The 24,574-nt window shown below is 40.9% G+C and overlaps 1 protein-coding gene across 2 annotated transcripts in view; it reads right to left on the minus strand.

The window, feature by feature from the left end:
- Nucleotides 1–24,574, minus strand: part of myripb (myosin VIIA and Rab interacting protein b) — a 176,867-nt gene that overhangs the window by 65,865 nt on the left and 86,428 nt on the right. For both annotated transcript variants that reach the window (XM_072691090.1, XM_072691084.1), the window contains exon 3: nucleotides 20,852–21,073. In XM_072691090.1, the coding sequence (XP_072547191.1) occupies nucleotides 20,852–21,073 (222 nt within the window). The remainder of the gene's footprint in view (nucleotides 1–20,851; nucleotides 21,074–24,574) is intronic.

Consider the following 24,574-nt stretch of genomic DNA (forward strand, 5'->3'; position numbering starts at 1 on the left):
GGGTGAAAACAAACCTGTAGTAAAAAGACCCTCCTCAAACGAGTCCAGAATCAGTCATTATAACAATGAACGCTGAAGCGAAGGTCCTTGAAATCCATCCAAAGCATTCACAGAGCAACAGCTTTGATGAGAATCCATAGTACATACACACATACACTCTTACACACTCACACACAGGGGAATGGTTGTTTCTCATTGAGAGAATCCATATGGTCCCTGACAGCAGATAAGCAGAGACAGAAACCGAGATGGAAGAACAAATAACACCCACTGCACCATTCCCTAAACACCACCACCACCACCACACAGCCTTTTTCAGCACTGAGGAGGATTTCTTATAAATGAAAAGGGTGTAAGTTACATACAAAAGCTCTGTGTTCCTTCAGTATTTGGTTTAGGGTTGTTCAGGTTAGTCACTGTGTATGATCGGATAGTTACTTATATGAATTAAACTACCATGTAAGCACAGACTTCTGGGGATAAATTACAGCCTAATCCCTGTTGTAAATGCTAGTTCAGCATTTACAAGACACCATGTTGTACACACACTAAATACTATCCTTATAATGTATAAAAATACATTTATCTACCCTGACTGCAGTACAGTAATAATGCTTCTCAATTTTTTTCATTGAAAATGTGCTATTGTGCTGTGGATCGCTGTTTGCTGAGATTCTTTATCCGTTAAGCACTGTTTTATTGGCCCAAAAGCTTAAACCATTTGGTAACAGAGACCAATAAAATGTGATTTTTGCATGGTGGTACAAAGGCCTTACTGAGAATTAAACTGCTGTGGCTCCACCCTGTAATAAAACACAGTTCTCTTATCCATCCATACATCCCTCTATCTATCTAGCAATACCTTCAACCACACATTTTCACACCACACCTTTTGTCTTTCCATCCATTTATGCATCTTTCCATTTCTTTGTCCACCCATCCTATCATCAATCCATAAATCTACAAAGCCTTCTGGCCATTCATCCCTGCCCATTCAACTCCATCCCTTCCATCCATCCATCCATCCCTCTAACACACCACTCCATTCATTTATCCATCCAATCCACTCCAATCAACCATCCACCCACCCACCCATTCATCCATCCCTCCTTCCAACACTCCTCCATGAACATACACATCCATAAATCTATCTGTTCATCAATCCATCCATCCATACATCCCTCCACTAACACACCCCTCCATTCATTTATCCATCCAATCCTCTCCAATCAAAACTCTCATCTGTCCATCCCTGTCTAACCATCCATCCACCCACCCATTCATCCATCCCTCCTTCCACCACTCCTCCATGAATGTACACATCCATAAATCCATCTGTTCATCAATCCATCCATCCACACATCCCTCAATGAATCCCTCCATCCATTTCCCGCCGTCCATTTACAGACCCCTCTAGCCATCTATCTATCTCAGTAACAGTTTCTAACACTGATATACGGTATGTTGCATTTCCACCCAGCAGGGAAATGAAAGCCCAACTACATTAGCTCAAAGCTCAGGAGGAGAAATTCTGCAGCAGCGAGAAAGGATCTTTCGGCAATTCCCAACAGCAACCCTAGAGCATTCAACACGAGCCGAGCAATCAGCTACAGTGAGCTCGCACACACACACATACACACACACACACACACTCTCTACAACAGAGACTTTGATGTCCAACTCTACTGCTCAGCAGAAAAGACCAAATGAAGCAGGCTTCTCAGAGAACACAGCAGCTGCTGCTGGGGGCTGCAAGACCTGGGGGCAGAAACTGACATAGAGAGCAATTAATTTAGTACAGAATGGATATCCAAAGAGAGCGGTACTGATTTCCATACTGCTGAATGACGATTTAGCAGAGATACATTTTTAGGCCCCTAACAGAGTGCAAAATCTAAACTTGTGAAATACGGAATCTAAACTTTTGACCTCTCAAAATGCAAAAATCTCACAAATCTAAAAAAAAAAAATCTATCAAAGTAAATGTCATCACATATTGTGATTGTGACAACCACTCTTAATCTGTTTGACAGCCAGTCCTGTAACACACACAGTGACAGTGAGCACACATGCCCGGAGGGGTGGGCAGCCATTGCTGCAGCACCCGGGAGCAGAGAGGGCGAAGGGCCCAACAGTTGCAGCTTGCCAAGCCCAGGTATCCAATCCACAACTCTCTTATCAACAGCCCGCTGAGCCACCACTGCCCCACAACAGTCACCTGGGAATCAAATCTAGGCCGCTGTGTTGCGACATGAACGCTCAGCAACTTCACCTCACCATTTAAGTTCTGTGTCTATCTAGTACACAGTCAAAAAGCTAATACCAAAATGAGCATTTAAGACAGTCATAGGATGGGGGTGCTGAAGGACCTCACTGATTGGTCATATCACAAAAACAGGTCCACCGCACTTGTGAGTTAAGCAAACTGCTCAAGTCGTTCCCAGAATGAAGGAGAGAAAGCAAATCTGGATGCCCCAGTCTACTAAACGTTCCTTAGCCAGAGACAGAAAGACACCCAACAATAACTCCTATCTAAAAATGAGGCATCCTGTCTCCCTACATGGATAACATGAATGCATTGAGCTGGTTAAACTGATGTTAGATTAGTTACAAACCACGGACAAGCGACAACCAGAAGACGTTTAATATCAGCTCTTAAGCCCCTCTTTGTTCTGTGGGAGCTGATTGTTATCCTGCTAACTAAGCTAATTCTAACCAGCATCTCCCTCCTGATACTCAGCAGTTCAATATTTGCAGTTGTCGTCAGAGTGACTGCTTAACATTAATTAAATGATTGATTTAAAATTGTGCAGTGTGCACAGTGCCATATGCTATTGTAATACCATATTGACGGCATGGAAAAAAGTAGACACCGCCCAACCCTACATCACGCAACTGAAAATGACATTTTACACTATTCCTCATTTTGTGCAGGACGCCAGGCTTTTATTACATCTAGATGTGGCTGATACTAGTAAGATTAAAGTAGATTAAAGATACTAGTAGATTAAAGTAAGAGTGGGCAGGTACTGAAACTGGTTGTGTCATGGACCTGTCTATGGATTTAGAAGCAGCAGACAGGGATTAGCTTGGAAACTGCTTTTATTAAGAGCTATATTCCCCCTAGGGGAATCAAAAACGTTAAAACCCCAAAGTATCAAACAGATCAAAGGAGAACAAAAGACTCCACAGGCAGCGTTCCACTTAAGAGGCGATGGAAACAACCACAACAGTTTTGTTCCTTCAGATGTCAAACCACAAAGACAAAAACAGCAACTATGATCTCCTGGCTTTCTCAGAGAACACTTTGAACAATAAAGGCATGATTTCCCTGCCAGGGTCGACTGGCGGTGACTAACACAGAGTTAAGCAGTGTTCAGACATCAATTAAAGTAGAAGTACACACACACACACACACACACACACACACACACACACAAACACACATTATTGCATCTTGCCAAGAAACTACTTCAGTCATCAAAAAACTGCAGGGCCCCTCCACTGCAAAATCATTGATATGCACAATGAGTATGTACATCACTGTGTGAGCGTGTGTGGGGGGGGTCTACATTTCACAGGCCCTTTGAACTTCATTTTGACGTGACGCATGCTTTAAAAAAAACAATGGAGAGTGACGGACATGTAAATGGGACGTACATTTAGGTTATTAAATATTTTTAACAGCGAGATGACAATCCAGACACTTGCAGATGTAAAACCATAAGAATACTTGAATATAATGACAGTGCACAAAGGTACTAATACAGATAAGAGACCAAGGCACAACCAACCAAGCTAACACAGCAGGCATGGGCGAGACTAAACCGGAAACCATAAACAATCCAAGAGTCAAAACCAGAGAGACAAACACCCCAACAAATCCAAAAAGGACCAGACGAGACAGGGATGAAAAACACTAGGTAAATAACAAGGAGAATAACGTTCGGTATGCAACAGAGGTTGGCAATACTTCACAAAGGAGAAGATGAACTGAACCGGTATATATACAAAGAGCAGAATGAGAAACAGGTGTACACACGTGGACAAAATTGTTGGTACCCCCCGGTCAATGAAAGAAGAATCCACAATGGTCACAGAAATAACTTGAATCTGACAACAGATTAAAAAATAAAAAATAAAAAATAAATAAAAATGATATGAAACGAATGAAAATCAGACACTGATTTTGAACCATGCTTTAACAGAATAAAAAAAAAAATAAAGTCATGAAACTGGCCTGGACAGAAATGATGGTACCCCTGAAAATAATGTGACCAAAGGGACATGTTAAATCAAGGGGTGTCCACGAATTAGCATCACAGATGTCTACAATCTTGTAATCAGTAAGTGGGCCTATATATAGGGCTACATGTAGTCTGTTATGTTCTGCTGCATCTGGAACAGGGTGTCTTGAATCTGTGCAGGGTACAATGAAATCTCAAGACTATCAAGGGATTTTAGAGAGAAATGTGCTGCTCAGTGTCAGAAAGCTTGGTCTCAGTCACAGGTCATGGGTCTTGCAACAGTATAATGATCCAAAACACACAGCTAAAGACACCCATTATTCTGAAGTGGCCTTCTATGAGCCCTGACTTAAAATCCTATTGAGCATCTTTGGAAGGAGCTGAAACATGCCGTCTGGAAAAGGCACCTTTCAAACCTGAGACAACTGGAGCAGTTTCCTCATGAGAAGTGGGCCAAAATACCTGCTGGGAGGTGCAGAAGTCTCATTAACAGTTACAGGAATCGTTTAATTGCAGTGATTGCCTCAAAAGGTTGTACAACAAAATCTTAAGTTATGGGTACCATCATTTCTGTCCAGACTTTTTAAAATAATTCTGTTGAAGCATGGTTTAAAATCAATGTCAGATTTTCATTTGTTCATTTTCATAGAATTTCTATTTTTTTATTACTTTTGTCAGATTCAAGTTATTCCTGTGACTATTATGGATTTTTCTTTCATTAACCGATGGGTACAAACAATTTTGACCATGTCTGTAGGAGTGTGTGTGTGTGTGTGTGTGTGTGAATAGTACTCCAGAGAGTTTGAATGGAAGAACTGTTAGTGATTTGTGCACTTATGCATTACAATGGACTTATGTAGTGTTATGGTGGCTTTATAATATGTAATATTATACAATATACAAGATGTAATAGAGCTGGGCGATATGTAGAGAGCTGGGCAAATAAGATAAGATAATCCTTTATTAGTCCCACAGAGGGGAAATTCTCAAAAAAAAAAAAAAGACTGATTACACTCTTTGTAAAGAAACATGCAGTTAATCAGTGCTCATTAAGCACTGACCATAACCACGATACACTCATGAAAGCATATTGTGTACCACAATTACATAATATATATCACAATATGATATTCTATGGCATCTTTGAGCAATGCCATAGAAGAAATACTTTGGGGTCACAAAACCTTGTTCTAAGAAGAAGTCAATGTCCTTTAACATTTTTGTATACTTGCATATTTGTTTACACTCTTAAAAATAAAGGTGCCACCAATGGTTCTTTGAGCGATGCTACAGAAGAACCGCTTTTGGTTCCACAAAGACCCATGTGAATAAAAGCTGTGTGACTGTGAAGAACCTTTTACAGGCTACCTGTTGTACAGATTCTTCTCTATGGTTCTTTTTTGGCATCACTCCAAGAACCTTTTGAAGCACCTACATTTTTAAGAGTGTAATATGTGACATATTTTATAGATAGTATTTACAGTGGTAGTGTTTGCGCGTGTGTGTAACTGTGCTACAGTTTTGAGTGGATAACCTTGAGACAGTGGCGGCATTTGTGAGGAAAGAAAGGGAGAGAGTGAGACAGAGAGACAAAGACCGAGATTTCCTGCAATGTGACAAAGAGGAGAGGGATTTGTGCAATTATGGAAATGTTTGTATTGGAAGACACTCAAATCTAATCTCTCTCACTCTCTCTCTCTTTCCATCTTCCTACTCCTCCCCTCTTGCTCACTTTCTTTTGCTCTCTCTCTTTGACTCCTCTTCTCTTCAAAGGCTTCAAAGGGGGCCGTGGGGGGCTGGCTGGCTGCCTAGTGGATATGAAACCGCTGAGATGTCAATAGCTGATTTCATTTCATTTCAGAAAGAGAGAGAGCGCAAGAGTGAGAGAGAGAGAGAGAGACATAGATAGAAAGAGAGAGGACAAGAGAGCAAGAGTAGAAAGGCATGAAGAGAGCTGGTGCGCTCCTGTGCTCTCAGAAGGAGTTTGTAAAGAATGTAAAGACAAAGAAAAAAAACAACATTAGACGGTCAGTTTGTGAAGAGAGCACAACTGATAGAGTGGAATAGAACCTGCATGGCCATGTGACCAAGGACAGTGGACACTGACCTATCCTCCATCTACACACTGCACAGGATATTATTATCATTTTTTAAGTAGAGTTTAAGTACTGCTGAGTTAGGTTAGTCAGTATCAGTATTTAAAACATGACCTGCATAGATTTTTGATGATGGCTCCTGACTTTTATTAATTTTCTTGTATTTGTAAGACTAAAGAAATCAATCCTAATGCAAATCCAGGTGGATTTATAAATGTATCATGTATAAATATATCAGCAGATATAAAGAATTTTAGATTACCAAACCCACTCGTTAGTATTTTCCTCCTTTCACATTGGGAGGGTGAGGACTGACACTCTTTCCTCTAACAAACGAACAGCTAGCCACCACCTCTTCTTAAACCAACCAGCTCTGATGCATCAAAGCCAGGTATTTAGCAGATGCAGCGCCATAGTGGAGTGACCTGCGGAGACAGTGAGAGCCTTCTACCCACACGTAATTGTGCTCATTCTGGCTCCGCCTGCGGATGACAGGCAGACCCCGTATTGGAACCAGCGATCCTTGGGAAGCACCATTGCGAATGTGGCCTAACATTACAAACCTACAAAATAACATTCTGCAAAGATTGTCTAACATCGCAACAGGGGTACATTCACTGGACAAACATGGACAAACAGGAATAATTGGTTGGTGGTCATGCCTGCCTGTTCGATTGTTGGGAAAATCTAGAATGTCCTCCTCATTTCCTCTAGTTTATTTGGCTCATCTGCTCTTTTTCTGAACATTATAGGAATATATGTATTACTTATTTTATAACATTATAGGAATATATTTATGTTTATTTGTGTTTGTCTGGTCAGTGTGCAGTGTGCTGCCTTTATGCAGCGTTAACATCTTAATTGTAGGCGGATGACAACAAATAATTTTTTCCATGCTTTTAAATGAAAACATCTGCCACCACCAGAGGCAATGGCAGGGCACAGCGTTGCATCTATCGCTAATGCTATCATCCTGGCAACATCTGCACAACTGCATAACCACCGCTGCACCAGTTCTGCTATGAGGCATCGAACAATGTTTATTTCAATGGCAATGTGCATGCAGCGTGGCTACAAAAGAGTGTATTTGTGGGCGGAGCTTTAAGATAAGATAGTCCTTTGTTACATCAATTGTAGTCGACAGCAATGACTAGGCAGCAATGCCAATAGGATGGAAGCTTTTAGTTCCCAAGAGTGAGTGAAAGAGAGAGAGAGAAAAAGAGAGACTATCTTGCAAGGGCTCTCAGCCATGACCTAACTTTTTAAAGTCACTGGGCTGAAACACTGAAACTAATGTACATACAAGCAGAGCTGGAAAGATTTTCTCACATTCTACAGTGTGCGCTTGTTCTCATGTACATCAGCAAATGCAGTCAGCTTGTACAGAGAACTGGCAGGAGTTGTAGGAAACACTGACTCCCTGTTACAGAGCAGAGAGACAGACTTTACTGGAAAGAAAGGCTGGTTTCCATGTTGGTTGAAGGATGAAACTGGGTTCCGTATATTAACTTTGGCTTACGTTAGAATTTTACTTCATACTCTGTATGTCCAAATGTTTGTGGACAACCCTTCTAATGAATGCAGCCGGCTACTTGTAAGTTGTACCCATTGCTGAGACATTGTCTAGTCCCTGCTGAGAAGTACTGCCAATAGAATAAGACTCTCTGGAGCAGAAAAACATAAACCATTAAGCTAGAGGGGTTTAAAGTCCCCCTGCACTGAGCTGTGGAGCAGTGGAACTGTGTTCTCTGGAGTGATGGTGCTCCATCCAACACGTTTGGGATAAGTTGGGCAGTTGCATTGGCAGTTATGCCCCAGATGCCCCAATACTTTTGTCCATATAGTAGATGCACCTTACACCTTGCGTCCCCACGAGAGGCGTTCGTTTTACACATTCTATAAATATACATGTTTGAGTCAAACAGAGTAAAAAAATGCCAGACTGATAACAGTGAGCAGAACCACAGGGAAAAATATATAACACTGGCTTTAATGGGATTCTGCAGCTAAGAAACATAGAAACTAGGGGGCAACATGGGGCTACATATGAACATATGAAGTTTATCTTTGTAAAGTACCCCCTCAGTCACAGTGAAACCAATACTGCATGTACAAATCAAATCTAATTTATTTGTCTATCGCTTTTACAACTGCCGTTGTCACAAAGCAGCTTTACAGGAATCCAGGAATAGGACCGGAGATCACCAAATCATAAAAACCTATCCCCAATCAAATGTCATATAATTTGCCTAGCTGTCAATGTTTTAAAGTTAAATAAATGCAGAATCTATCTGAAGAAAGAAATGGGGCCACATTCCATTATTAATAGTAATATACATTTTAAGATGTTGTTTAGGAAAGTTAGTAATAAATATGACCTCTAACATAGCAAAACCATAAAATTCATGACTAAAAGTAGCCAAACGTTTTAGAAATTGACTTGAATAAAAGGAGGTTGAAACCTACAATAACTAAATTAGACATGTTATTCAAAAAACTAAACCAAACACCTGCCAAAATGAACACTGCCTCAGGTGTAGTAATATTCTAATAGGATAAGGTCCTCTTACCTTCATACAATAATCTAATAAGATCATTTTGGATAATTTGTAGTGGTCCATTCATCAAGACAGGTTTACACCAGGTGTAGCATGACAGTGACAATACGTTATGCCAATCTCATCCTCACACTGGGCAAGACTTAACCAAATAATGTGTGCACACACACACACACACACACACACACATACACACATTTTGTAACACAGGCAGGCATTTCTGTGTAGAAAAAAAAGGATTAATGTCAATGTATTTTAGTCAGTGCTAAGTAGAGTTAGTGTCATTTATGAAACAGATTTTGTGTCAAAATGCTAACTTTATTAAAGTTCCACACCTGTGACTTGAATCTTTCTTTAATAAAAGTTACTGAATAGCAGAATGATCTATCATCAGGTACTGGTGTACTTTTTTTTCCATACACATACCCCTCATTTATGTCCTTGCTTCAGTGCTGACCAAATGACCTCAATGTGTTTTCCTCAAAAGTATATTCAGAATGTCCCACCCATGTCCTTGTGTGTGTTCTTACTCTTAAGCGTATAACTAACGTGTATTTTTAAACAATTTCATGTTCATGTTAAACAGTCATGCTATGTGTCATTTATAGTCAAAAACATAAAAAAAGTATTTTCACTCACGGTAAAATGAAAGGAATCTTGCCAAAAAATGTAAAAGAAAGTATTAATTAACACTTACCATTTACACACACACACCTACACAGATTTCAGCACACCCCTGCTTTTAAGACTGCACCTCTACTCCAGTTAGCTTCCATCACGCAGCCCCCGAGTTAATCAGAGGCAGGTTAATATTCATTAAACTCGCCTCTCTGTGCCTGCATTCATTAGCTACAGCAAGCCCTGCAGCTACAGCAGGGTGATTCAGCTTCAGCTCAACCGCAGAAAGATCACAAAAGAAAACGCAGCACATCCTGCGTGCTGTTAAAGGAATACTCCAGCGGTTTTCAACCTAATCTCTGTCTGCTTCTGCTGCATCTGCATCATACAGTTCATTACCACTATAACAACAGAACTTTCTACACATTGTCTTAAACTTGTACAAAGCATACGAATAATAGAAACTAGGAGGCAGTTTCAAGGTCAGGTGGTACAGGTGTTTAACCATGCAGATTACAGTAAAGTATTAAAAAAGGGTCATTTAGATTATGATTTAGATTTAGATAATAATTTACTTAAAGTACAAAAATAGTGTATGAATACTATTTCCAACATGCTTACATGACTGTATGTACAACTTGTCTGTGTATGAGGCACAGCAGTGTTTCTGAGGTTTTTACACATCAGTGGAGAGTGGAGATCCAAAAATATCCAGCCAAGAGTGTGACCAACCAAACTGACCACTCATGATGGGCTACAGGATGACTAAAGTAAATGAAGAGATGAACCATACTTTAACCTTACACCAGCGAAATGGAGCTACGTGTGGAGCTTTCTAGTGTGTGTAAGCCAAATGCAAAAATCCCAAAACCTTGTACTTCAAATTCACAGTTCACATTTGCTTGCATATCTATATGTGAGTGCTAAAATTAGGGATGTGTACAAATACTCAATATAGAATACCAAAATTCACCATCCAGGTATCTGGAAAGACAAGACATACAAGCGAACAATTCAGTCAAACGCCAGGTTTGTACTTGTATTTGTTCATATTTGCAAGTAGAATCAGTACGTATATTACATTTGCTAAATGTTATCTTCTCTAGCTGATGTTAAATAGATCTTAACTACTCTAGCTGGTTTTAGTTAGATGTTAACTCTTCTATTTTACACCAGCTGGAGTAGTTAACATCTAACTAACATCAGCTAGAGTAGTTAGAATCTATCTAACATCAGCTAGATGTTAACTACTTTAGCTGATGTTAGTTAGATGTTAACTACTCTAGCTGGTGTTAGATACTCTAGCTAATGTTAGCTAGATGTTAACTCTTCTAGCCGATGTAAGCTAGATGTTAACTACTCTAGCTGATGTTAGTTAGATGGTATCTATTCTAGCTGATCTTGGATAGATGTTAACTACTCTAGCTGGTGTTAGACACTCCAGACGATGTTTGCTAGATGTTAACTCTTCTAGCCAATATTAGCTAGATGTTACCTACTCTAGCTGATGTCAGCTAAATTATAACTGCAAGATGTTAACTACTGATGTTCTGTCCACACACATGGAAAATATATTTCTTTGACACATTGTCCACTGAAGAGAAAAAACATGCTGTAAAATCGAGTCCTCATTAGCATCTGACACTGTATAGGTTTTTGTACACCAGTGTTAGCTTATTGGCTTATCTAAAGAGGCAGGCAAGATTACTCATCTGACATGCTGCTATTTTTTGTCTTTTTCCTGTTTTAGCTTCTTAACACCAATGCTGTCACCTCTTATCCAACAGTTACACCTGCTGATTCTACAATATCAACATTAGTTGGCATGAGCAACCCAAGCGGAAATACAGCTCATTTACAAAAACAATGAGTGCTTTCATGCAAATATTCATACATTTTAGATGTCTCTTCCATTTCACCCAGTTTTTCCTTTTGTCTTTTTTCTGCCTCTCTTTCAGCTGCAGAGTTTATATCATAACTAAAAATACCCCATTTTTTTAAAAAACGGAGAAAAAGAAAGGCCTGTTCTCGCTGCCCCTCCTGGGCTTTTCTCTATCATCCTTTTAACTGAGACCAGACCAGAGAGAAAGTAAGAGAGAGAGAAAGAGAGAGAGAGATAGAGAGAGACAGAGACAGAGGAAGAGGCATGGAAGAGAGAAAGAAGGAAAGTTCTCTTTGAAAATCCAAATCCCATCTTCTTCGCCTTCTCCATGTGATGTAAGCAAATGAGGACACAGTTAAATTCTATCAAACTGACGTTTCCTAATTAAGATGAATCAGAAAGATGTCAGGCAGTTTTTGCCCCAATGACATCAGCTTCTCAGTGAATGAGGATCAGCCACTGCAGGATCCGATTTTCAATGGGAACAACAGACGAGCCAGACTGGTGACATTTCAGGACAGCACTTGCTTTAATAATCTACACTTCATGGTGCTGTAACTCCAACACTCATTCGTAACTGAAATCACATAAAGCACATATATAGAGTTGTGAGCTTAATAGGTACACATAATAGTGTTCACTCTGCGCCCAACCATCTAATCAGCTAAAATCAGCAGCTAACCTGCTGAAAAAAACAGTCTTGCAGACTCAAGCTGGTTACGCTGATTAAGCTGTTTTGCCAGCTTAGCTCTTGACCAGCATAGTGTATGGTTTTATGAGTTTAATGGTTTAGCTAGTCTACAAGCAAGATCAACCTGATCAAACTAGATAACCAGTGTGACCAAGCCCGCCAACCGGCACGACCAAGCTTGACCAAAATCACATGTGCTATGTGGTAAAAAGATGGTTAACCAACTGGTTATAACATGCTGGTTGACCAGATTGGTCATACTGGTTATCTTGTTTGATCGGGTTGATCATGGTTGTAGACTAGCTAAACCATTAAACTCATAAAACATACCCATGCTGGTCCAGAGCTAAGTTGGTTAACCAGCCTAAACAGCTTGACCAGCATGAGCCAGGTTGTTCATCAGGGAATTAGCTGATTGCTGGTCATGCTGGTCTTGCTGGTCAACCAGCATGACTGGACATAGCCAAAATCAAACGAAACACATACTGTGCTGGTCAAGAGCTAGTTAACCAGCAGGAATACCAGCATAGGATGTGTTTTATCCAGTTTTTTTTAAACATCTTGGCCATCATGGACTATCTTAGAACATCCTTTTTGAGTTGACGGTAGAGTGTTAAAGGAGGACACCACAAAAAGGATATATAATACTAGTTGTCAATGAAAAAAAAGCCACAGTCTCTGTACTTCTACAAATGTGTACCAAGAAGGTAGATTATTGCTAATAAAGTGGCAAGTCAGTCTTAACATAATTTATATAAAATATGTATAATTACAGCCCATAAACGCAGTAGCTGACTGAATACATTGTTACTTTCATACATCATCAGGTCAGTGCACAAGCCAAACTATATTATCACTTCCATCGGTTAATGAAGTTTGATTAGTGCCTGCAGTTGAGAATAGTAGCGCTATAAAGGAAGATCATAATGCATGTTGTTGTTATTACATAAGCTCAGCCATTGGGTGATTAGATGAGTTTATATAGCAGAGAATTAAACATGCCTTCTGGCTTCATCCAAACTGCTCAGTGACCCATAAACTAATAATGGTCACCTATGGGGGAGGCAGATAGAGAGAAGGATGGAGTAATAGGTCATTAAAAGCATCCTTGGCTCTTAACCAGAGTACACTAATGCATTGATCCTGCACATCACTAATCAACTGAAATGTAGACAGAATGCATCGACTTAAACATAGGTTTCAGTAAATTGGACACAAGGCCAGAGAAAGTGACCACTGTTGGCAATTTAAGCAACAATACAGTATATTCATGTCACTAGAAAAATAATCTGAGCTAATCTATAAGATACATTAGGGACATGTGTCAAAGAATCTGATCAAGGAAATCTACCAGTAAACATAATACAAAGAAAACATGGTGGTAGTGTCTCTAGTAAACCTGACCTCAAGACAAAGTTATAAAAACAGAAAATGTAAGCATTTCTGCACATGTACTTGGAAAAAAAAAACCTAAAAACCCATAGACTTTAAACACAATTTTTTATATCACATCTGACTGCACATTCCAGATTAAACGTTTTCCTGATAAAATGGGCTCAGGGGTTCTTTGGGCGTTGCTGGAACATTTATTCATGTTTTTGGCAGTGTCCCCCAGATAATTCCACATTTAATCTAAAAACTCAACAAATGAATCTTAGCTTTCTCGCTAGCAAGCAGAGCAGGATGTCCACCTAGGACTAAAACTGTGTGGACAAAGAAGTGAGTGGTGAGTTCTGAAACCTTAACAATCATCCTACTCTTTTCATATTGACAAAAGTTTTCCAGCCTGCTTCAGATGGAACGCTCCACTTCCTGCATCACACTCCTTTCTAGGTGACCTTGATTGCTAGGACAAATGTTTGTTTGGGATGAAGCTCAGGGGACCAGCGATGTTTATTTGTTACCAACTAATCAGAAAATAACACACAGGCAGGGAATGTAGAGTAAAAGCCTGCTGGGTCAGGTCAAATGAGGAGAGACAGAGAGGAGGAGGAGAGAGAGAGAGAGATAGAGAGAGAGAGAGAGAGAGAGAGAGAGAGAGAGAGTGAGAAAGAGATAATTAAATTTTGACTGAACACATCTTCCTTGTCCCTCTTCCTGTCCATCATCTCACATTACTCGTCAGTTCAGGACCGCCTCTGTTCATTCCAATTATACTCAACCCTGTCCCAGGACACTTTATGACTGTCCCCTGTGTGTGTATGTGTGTGCATGTGTGTACATGCAAGCCCAGTGTCTACAGCATTTATACAGCAGTGTTCACAAAATAGACTCAGATCTGGCAAAGGGGATTAATCAGAGTTTCATCTACTTTAAGTGATTAGTATGATTACACTTTTTGAATGTTATAGCAAGGTCACACACATCCCACAGAGTCCATGCTGTTTGTCCTATACACATACACTCCAACACTCAAACATGCTGCTTCACCCTTATGCTGCGTTCACATGTTGGCACTGAAAAAAATGTAAATGTAAACCAGTGGCAGAATGTGTCGTTATGGCATTACTGGAATTGCAGCAGCATGGCTCACTCTGGGTGAGGTAAGGGTGTTTGCCCTGTGTCACCACATAAGTGTATTCAAGCAGCATTATATGAGAATTGACATTTCTTGCTCCCCTACAGTTGGGAAGTGCAATTCAAGCTTCAAGCCACCACATGCATTTCTGGACGAGCTGAGAGATATAGAACGGTCACTGAAAGTGAAAGAATCGAGTGTACCTGATGTGGTAGAGTAATATAACAGGATTTTACACAAATATGACTCAAGTCATACAGTGTTATGCAGTTCCTGTGAGTATTGTCCTGCCTGCTTCACCAAAGTTCTCAACAGGTCTCTGAAGTTCTTTTAAGATAAATTGCTACATAATGCAGCTTTACACAAACTAATGTCTAAGTGAGTTATTCTTTCAGCACTGGGTGACAATCAAGCGTGAGTGGAACTACAGTAAGTGTTCAGCTCAAAGATACTGCATTGGAACCCATGGACATCATCCAATGCGTAGTTTGTAGGTCTTTCTGCCTTTAGTTTTGACTTCAGTGTGTGAAAAGCTGCTTAATTATTTTCTATTCTATTAGGCTGCTTTCACTATGTTTTGGGTCATTATTAATTAACCAAATCAGAGCAGAAGGTATAGCTCATGACAGAGCAGTGCCTCCGGCATGTTTGACAGATGATGCTAAATGCTTTAGATCCAGAATTCTTTCTGTCTTTTTTTTATGTTTAAGGAATCTTGTTCCAGAACTGAGCCGGCTGATAAATGTTTTCTATCAGCCTAATCTGTCTTATCTGTTTTAGAGTGTTACCAGTGATTTACATATTAAGATACCCCCCCAGTATTTACTTTCATGAAAGTGTCTCTTGATGATGTAGATTTTGACAATTATACACCTCCATGAGAGTGTTCTTGATTTAACGTGATGCTGTGAAGTGCATTTTTGATGTTACCGAACTTAAAATGATATATTATTTATTTTCTAGATATATTATTATATATTCTAGATTTAGCTAAAATGATATATATATATATATATATATATATATATATATATATATATATATATATATATATATATATATATACACATATATATATATATACATACACATATATATACACATACACATATATATACACACACTACAATGGTGTACAGGTATAAAACGACCCAGTAACACACCAGTAAAAGCCAGATTTCCCACCTCTCCTGCAACCCGTGTGATTCTCCCACATACATGTGGGAGCGACTGACTGAGATAGAGCAAGGTGATGGAGTCACAGGCGTAGCAAGAGTGACCGAGAGCCTCCTGATTGGTCTTTTATTAATTTTTTTTGCTCAGCAGACTCATCAGTGCTCTCTTTGGGTGGGATTTACAGTCGACTGGTCTCCTTCATTGTGCATTGGTTCAGTTTAGTGTCCTGCAGCTCTATGGCAAAGTGTTCAAAACAGAAAATAAGGTCCTACCCCTGACTATAGAACACTCCAGTGACTTTCTATATTGATTTTCTAAATTCAAGCTGAGATGAGTTAACAGCTGTGATTCTTCCATTAGTGTAGCTAATGTTATAAACTACCTAGCTAGCTGTGCTGCTTTATGGATGTGTTTCATGATGAGTGTGAGAACTGCCTGTCCACTTGTGCTTCACCGTTTACTCAGAATACCCTTAGCTAGTTTGTATCGGCTAGGATCCAAAGATACCTCTAAGCTTAGATGCTACTAAACACAAAAGTCAATATTGAGACCATAATATTCGACACTACACTTTGCCCAAGTACTTTCTGAAGGGTGGGTCTTCACGTCTTCACTCTGCGTCTGAAGACAGCAAGCGACTCTGCCGTTTGGACACCCAGGGGAAGTTTGTTCCACCACTTCGGTGTCAGGACAGAAAAAAGCCTGGACGCTTGTCTTCCATGGATCTTAAGGGACGGCAGGTCAAGCCGAGCCGTACTTGAAGCTCAAAGAGCTTATGGTACTGATCTGCTTTTGACCATTGCCATCAAGTACAGAGAGGCTGGTCCATTCTTGGCTTTGTAGGCCAGCGTCGGTTTTAAAATGCAGGAAACAGCTACAGGAAGCCAATGCTGTGCTGCTGCCTTCTGAATTAGTTGCAGGGGCCTGATGGTGCGCAAAGGGAGACCAGCCAGAAGAGAGCTGCAGTAATCAAGTCCTGAAGTGACAAGAGACTGAACAAGCACCTGGGTGGCCTCTGTAGAGAGGAAGGATGTTGCAAAGGAGAAATCCGCATGACTGTCAGATCTGAATGGGATGGTCCATTGAAGATGTCTTGAAGATGCTCACCTAACAATCAACTAACATTTACCTAAATGTCAACAGAACTCCAAGTTAAATGTAAATAACTGTTGACGGAATGTAATCCTACACCTAACGCTAACTCTTAACCTTCTTAGAGTTAGACTTAGAGTTCAGCTGCATTTACTAAATATTCAGCTGAATGCTAGTTGAACATCAGGTGAGCATCTACAAGGCTATAATGGACCATCCAAGTAAAGTGATGCTATATATTTCTGTTTGTATGTGTGTGTGTGTGTGTGTGTGTGTGTGGGAGAGGGGGTGCTGGTTGTTGTTGATTGGTGATACCTCCTTGAAATGGTGACCTGACCTGCTCAGTTTCTCTACAGCTTTACTGTCATAAAATCTTGAATGGTCACTCTACCATTTAACAGCGATATTTAATGTGAGCTGAGATGGAAACCCACAGATCAGAACCAGTTTAAACACAACACCTGTAAATATGACTGAACTGTATCAGTGTGTTCATACTGAAGATTGCAGCTGGACACAGAAAATATCATGATATAATTATTTCAAATTTATTTTATATTAGAATAGTATACTGTACTGAAATTGTACTGTACCATGAAGTAGCCCCTCACAATCTGTCTCTCCCTCGCTCTCTCTCATATACACACATACACACACACTTTTGGCTCACTCGCTCTGAATCAGGTGGAGTGTGTGGTTAATAGTAGCAGACTTCACACACTTACAGCTGTCGTATTCCATCTGCACACACTCACACACACACACACACACACACACACACCAGTGTGGCCATCTGCGTGTGTGTATGAGTGTGTACGTGAAAATCTTTAATCAGGTACAGTGAGACCAGCACAAACACTACAACCTGCATCTCTCTCTCAGGCTTAGTTAGAGAAACATAGGCCATCATCCTATGGCACCCTAGACCACTAAACGCCACTGCAGACCTCAATAGGCTTGGAGGAGAACACTAACTACCAATTCTGTTACATGAAGTCGGCCAGAATCAAGAGCTAACATTAGACTTAACAGCTTATCATGTAATCTGTACGTGTGTGTGTGTGGTTGGGGGGTTAGATATTGTTGTCATTGTTGTTAAATGAGGAGTACCAATCGGAATTCAGTTCACCTAAAAACTTTTAGAGAATTAATGGCAGGCTGAGATGCTTAGGCAGAAGTAATCATTTTAGTGGGCACGCAGTCGGCATTACATCTGCTGGAGCAGCGTCACACACACAGATGGGAAAAATAATCAGCTGATGAAATGCTGCCATGTAATGCATTCTGGTACACACTAATAATCTGACTTTATTTTTAGCAGCTTTACGCATAAACAACACAGAGTGCACACACCAGAGAACACCAGAGAACCTCCACTGTATCAATATACAACACCTCAGAGACAGAGAGAGACAGAGAGACAGAGAGAGTCAGAGAGACAGAGTACTATCTAACAAACCAATACACAAACCTCCTTTCTCCTATGTCAATTCAGCCAAAGTTTAGTACGCAACTGCTGACTGATTAACACAGAAAACCGCATAAGCCATTCTAAGATTATAGTGCTAGTACTTATATGTTCAAATGTTTGTGGACACCCTTTCTAATTAACACAATCAGCTGCTTTACGCTGTACCTGTTGCTGTGCATTTGCCATTCCCAAAGATATAAACATACACACACACAGCTTGTCTAGTCCCTGTAGAGAAGTACTGTCAATAGAACATGACTCTCTGGAGCAGATAAACATGAACATTTGGCACCATGCCTAACGCAAGGCATGGACAAGAGGGGTATTTAACCCCCCCAGCATTGAGCTGTGGAGCAATGAAACCGTTCTCTGGAATGATGGATGGTGCTCCATTCAATACGTTTGGGATGAGGTGGGATGGTAATCTTCAAACATCCTAGCAGCTAGTAAAATCTAGTAGAAATCCTTCCCTGGACAGCAGAAACAGTCACTTCAACAAAAGAAGATAAACTCTTTTTTAAATACCATTGATATTGGATGAAACAATGAAAGAGCAGGTGTCCGAATACTTTTGTCCATATAGTGTACATAGACAATATACATTTTTTAATTGATTATCAAACATTAGCCCCCTCTTTAAACTGGTGTAACATTTGTAGCATTTATATACATATTAAAAATGAAATTATTGCTGACATTATTATAACTGCAGTGTTTTATGGTAAGTTGGAGCCAAATGATCACAGATCATAGAACACACTCTATAATGGTCATTTTAAAAAATATGGGGGGAAAAAACGTACATAAATGTCCAGAATGTATATATGCATATAAACCCTAAAATAAAATAGAATTAAGCTGTATGACATCAGTATTAATTAAGACCTGTTCACATAAATTACAGGGGGCAGCAAAACTGGACTGGGACATACCTAACAGAGGGCATTCCTCCCTAATCAAACCATAGTTTATGCCGCTACAGTAAACAAAAATAAAGCCTGTAACACTGTTATATTTGTTTGTATGTCTGTCTACTATGGTAATGCAACTAGTAGTACACTTCATGGACAAAAGTATTGGGACACCCACTCATTTATTGTTTGAAAATAAAAAATAAAAGCAGTTTATTCTGCTATTGTTGGAGTTTCTACTGTCCAGGGAAGAAAGGCTTCCTACTAGATTTTGAAGCATTGATGGGAGGATTTGATTGCATTGTATGGAGCGCAATCCTTCCATAGAACACAGTTCCACTGCTCCACAGCTCAATTCTTTGTGTGTGTGTGTGTGTGTGGGGGGGGTGCTTTATACCCCTGTAGTCCACAGATGGCATTAGCCATGATGGCAATCGGTTTACTTCTCAACAAGAACGAGATAAGCCTTTGCACACCTTGGTCAGCAGAAATAGATGCAACTTAAAATAGTTGAATGCATTCATTAGAAGGGGTGTCATTTGGACTGGACTGTTGGACTGTTTGGAATCGTTAATAAAAATGACACGTGTGTGTGTCTCGTATATCGCCATGGTCCAATGGACCAATAGAAATGCTCCAAAATGATAATAAATCTTTTAACACTGACCTCCACACAAGCGTGAAATGTGACAAAGCTTGAAATTTCAGCACCTCAGAACAGCTCCCTGTATCTCTGATATATCCCGGATAGCAATACTCCTTTCTGCTTGAGATTGTCAGCAGGACCCCATCCCCTCCTCCACCAGCCCCTCACACCACAGCAAGATTAAATAAATGGCAATATGTTTTGGAAGAGTGTGTCTAACCCAGTAGGAGTGTGTGTGTGTGTGTGTGTGCGCCTGTGTGTGTGAATATGTTTTAGATTAGATTAGAGGCACATCTGCTTGTGTAAGTCAGGAGGGTTCTCCGGAGTGTATCCATGCTCCCGGGTGCACAGATGTTACTTTGCCTTCTCTAGATGCAGGCGGGTGTGTATGGATGTGTGTGTGAGTGCTTTAACCTGCTCTGTTGAGGAGAAATGGCAATGCTGTCTCTGAGTGTTTGTGTCCGCATACACACTCTTTTACCTGCTGTTTAGGCATGCATGCACAGCACTAGCCTTTCTGACACCCAATGTGTGTGCAAGGTCTGTGTGTGTGTCTGCACTTCTGTGTATATGAGTTTGTTGATCTGTACTTTTGTGTGTGTGTGTGTGTGTGTGTGTGCGTGTAGATGTGTTTGTGTGTAGAAACTGTCACTTGCTGTTGTAGCATGCGCTGAAGCCTGACCCCTGACATGTGTGTAAAAATCAGCATGGTGTGTGTCTGTGTGTTTGGACCCACCCTGTCTCTCTCCTTCAAGCTACAGATGTGTGTCTGTATGTGCTGAGTGTGTGTGCAAGCGTGTGCGTGTGACCCGCATGCTCGGTCACGTGCAGCCATCTACTCTCCCCTAATGAAATAAACATCCACGGTCTATGAATGCAGGTGCATGCATGCAGTGTGCCCATGCGCGAGAGCATGAGTTTGAGTGTGTGAATGCACCCACTGACCTGGTCTTGTGGCAGGCGGTGCAGATGTAGCCCCTTTCCTGCTGGCTGTAGCTGCAGCAGGCTTTGCAGACGTTGTAGGTGCAGTCGAGGCATGCACGGCGTGGGTTGAGCAGGAAGCTGAACGGCTGGCAGCAGCGGATACAGCACTGCTCGTTAAACCTGTGCTGCTTCACCAACAGCATACACCGACTGCCCTCCTCCTCCAACTCCTGCTTCAGATCACTACAGAGAGAGAAAGAGAGAAAGAGAGAGAGAGCGAGAGAGAGAGAGAGAGAGAGAGAGAGAGAGAGAAAGGACGAATGAGAGAGACCAGGGGGGAGTGGGAAGGGATTAGAATGAGGAGAGAGTGAGAGATGTGGGGAGGGTGAGGGAGCAAATGAATGGGAGGGGGGGGGGGGAAGAGAAAAAAAAGAGAGAGAGAGAGAGAGAGAGAGAGAGAGAGAGAGAGAGAGAGAGAGAGAGAGAGAAACAGTGGGGAGCGGGGAAAGGGGGGATGAGTGGGGAGGTGAAAAAGATGCAGAGAGGCAAACAGAGAGAGAGAGAGAAAAAAGATTGAGTGTAATAGAAAGAAAGAGAAAGAGAAAGAGAGAGAGTGGAAGTAAGGACAGAGAGAACGGGAGAGAGAGAAATAGTAGGGGAGAGAAAGAAAAAGACAGAGAGACAGAGAAACAGTGAAGAGAGAGTGTGAGAGAGACAGTGGGCAATTAGAGATATAGAGAGAGTAGGGAGTAGGAGAGAGATAGTGGCAGTGAGAGGAGAAGAACAGGGTATAGGGAGGGTGAGAGCGTGAGAGTGAGAGAGAGAGCAAGAGAGAGAGTGCAGTAAGAGAGATATAGAAACAGAGGAGGAGAAAAAGGGTGTAAGGAGGGGAAGAGAGAGAAAGAAGGCAAGAGATCAGAGAGAGAAAGTGTGAAGGAATTAGAATGATGAGGAGAGGGAGAGAGAGATAAGAGAGCAAGAGAATACAGAATGAGCGAGAGAGAGAGGGCAAAAGCATTAATGTCAAAATGTTCAATATCCACATTAAGCCTGCAAAGACAATACAACAGAGAGATAGAGACCGTGCGAGAGAGAGCGAGAGAGGTTGAATGAAAGCTGCTGAAGGAGAGGTTGAAGGCGTACAGTCATGCAGAATAATTGGAGATGCTGTAGGGAATGAAAAATTAAGAGGGCGATAATTCAGAGGGAGGGGTCTCCAGCACACAGACATGAAAACACACTCCTCTTCCTCATTCCTTCACATGCAAGAGCACACACACATACACACACACACACACACACACACACACACATGCATATGTTCACTGTCAGACATATACACTCAAACACTGTCGTTCTCTCGCTCTCTCTCTCTCTCTCACACACACACACACACACACACAGTCCTCCAGGGCTTTCTGTACACATTTGAGAGACCGCCCTGCTAGCCTGCGCTCACACACATCAGTCAGAGACCTGCAGCTGCACTCCAATGCAGTGTACCCACCCAAAAGACACACTTACGCATCCACATATACACACATATACAAGCACTCCTGCACCCATTGACACACACACACACATTTATGCTCCAGACTCCCATGTTCGAGTGATTTTAGGTAATTATTATTGCATGCTCTAATTGATCCCTAATTAAATGAGGCAGGCTTAGGAAGTGCACATAGGAGAGCTGGATAATACAAGGCTCTGAGGCTTTATAAAACACACACACACACACATACACACACACGCACACATTTACATAGTTATAAAACTTTATGGTTTACATGGTCAATCCCCAGTGAGAATTTAAAACACACTCAATCAGCGATGAATCAAAGAGCAGTTTCCAAACGTTAAAGCAAACTTTAAGCTCCATTTAACTGCATTTTCCTTCCCCCCGTTAGCCCCGACTGGCATGAGACGTCCACAGACATGTAGTTTTGGGGCAACCAAGACAACTTTAAGCAACATTATATTTTTACCTTAAAATAACTTAAAATCATTGTGGTATTCCACAGACTTGTAACAGGGAAAGTAGCGTCTCTGCCACTCCCACTCGGGGCTCGGCACACGGCCAACTGCTATGTAACTTTGGTGAAGCGGCAGGACAATTTTCCTGAGAACCGTGTTGCACCGTGTTGCATTACGCAAGTCATATTTATGTCAAATCCTGTAATATTAGTGTACAGCCTTATCCACATGCTTCTTTCACTTTAGATGCCGGTTCTGTATCTTTCAGCTTGTACAAAATGTGTCCTTTAGTGGTAGCTCAAAGAACGAAATCCTCTTCCCAACTGTAGGGGGAGCCCAGAAGCAAAAATAATAATAATAATAATAATAATAACAATTCTCGCAAAATGCTGCTTTAAAGCAAACTTTATGTAGCAATTTTTCCTTAAAATAACAGCTTCTGAATCATGTTGATATTCCACTGACCATAATATGGAGAACAAGGAGAATCTCAATAATCACCTCATATTATACTCATTCCCACCTCAGTCCACATGCTTCCTCATCCTAGATGACAGTTGTAAATCTCTCAGCTTATCAACAAATGTACAGCTGTCCATGAGGGGGAGCTCGATTTGTATTTATGGCAGTGGAGTAAAAGTGAACTAAGCTTTAACTAAGCACCGAAAGCTTTTTTACAGCTTTGAAAAAATGTGCAAATTAAAACTTGAAATGCAGATTTTAATGCAGTCTTTGTACAGGCAAGGACGTCCAGTCACTTATGTCACCTTTTGTCCAGCGGAGCAGCTGAGCTTCACATCACTAACTGTACACACTGAAAAAGTCATTGGAGTCTCTCTGCCCTCAGTCATGGACATTTACACTGCCCGCTGCATCCGCAAAGCAACCAGCATTGTGGATGGCTCCACCCACCCTTCACACAGACTGTTCTCCCTCCTGCCATCAGGAAGAAGGTACCGCAGTATCCGGTCCAACACGACCAGACTCTGCAATAGCTTCTTCCCCCAAGCCATCAGACTTCTCAACTCAACTCAACTTCTGACCTGATGTCTTTTCTGTTACATGCACACTCTCTCTCTCCAACCATTTAACCCAGATAAAATGGGAAGCATTTTTGCACAAAGCATTTGCACTAATAACTTACTACCTCACTGGACTCTATTTATTACACATTGCACAATTTGCACACTACCGGCAATTATTTATTATTCTCTGTCTGTATTGTGTTGTGTTGTCTGCCCGCACTTGTTTGTGTTGCACTTGTGTTCTGTATGCACTGTCTATGTTGCACCATGGTCCTGGAGGAACGTTGTTTCGTTTCACTGTGTACTCTGTATGTAGCTGAAATGACAATAAAACCAACTTGACTTGACTTGACTTGAAGTCTTTAGGCAGAGCTGAGAAAGATGGTTACACATCTGTACATCTGCAAAGTAGAGGTAAAATGTTTATCATCGCTCTCGCAAAAACCTTGTGTCTCCATTTTTGCTGGTTTTCTATTTTTGACAATTTCAATCCGGCAGTTTTTCTTTACATTGTGTCACAATTTAATGATGTGTGGACCAATAAAGAAAGTGATGAAGAAACGCTCCAAAATGAATGAAATAAATCCCTTTTAAACTGACTTCCACTGAAAGTTAAAAAAGTTTTCTCTTCCTCTTGTAAAGCTGCCTTTTTGGAGATACGTTTTTGTGCAAAAGTAATTATAAGTAAATGCAACTTAGGCCTCGTCCACACATATCAAGATATTTTTAAAAGCGAAGATTTGCC

This window comes from Salminus brasiliensis, chromosome 1 (genome assembly GCF_030463535.1).
Source record: "Salminus brasiliensis chromosome 1, fSalBra1.hap2, whole genome shotgun sequence".
In the NCBI taxonomy this organism is placed as follows: Eukaryota; Metazoa; Chordata; class Actinopteri; order Characiformes; family Bryconidae; genus Salminus; species Salminus brasiliensis.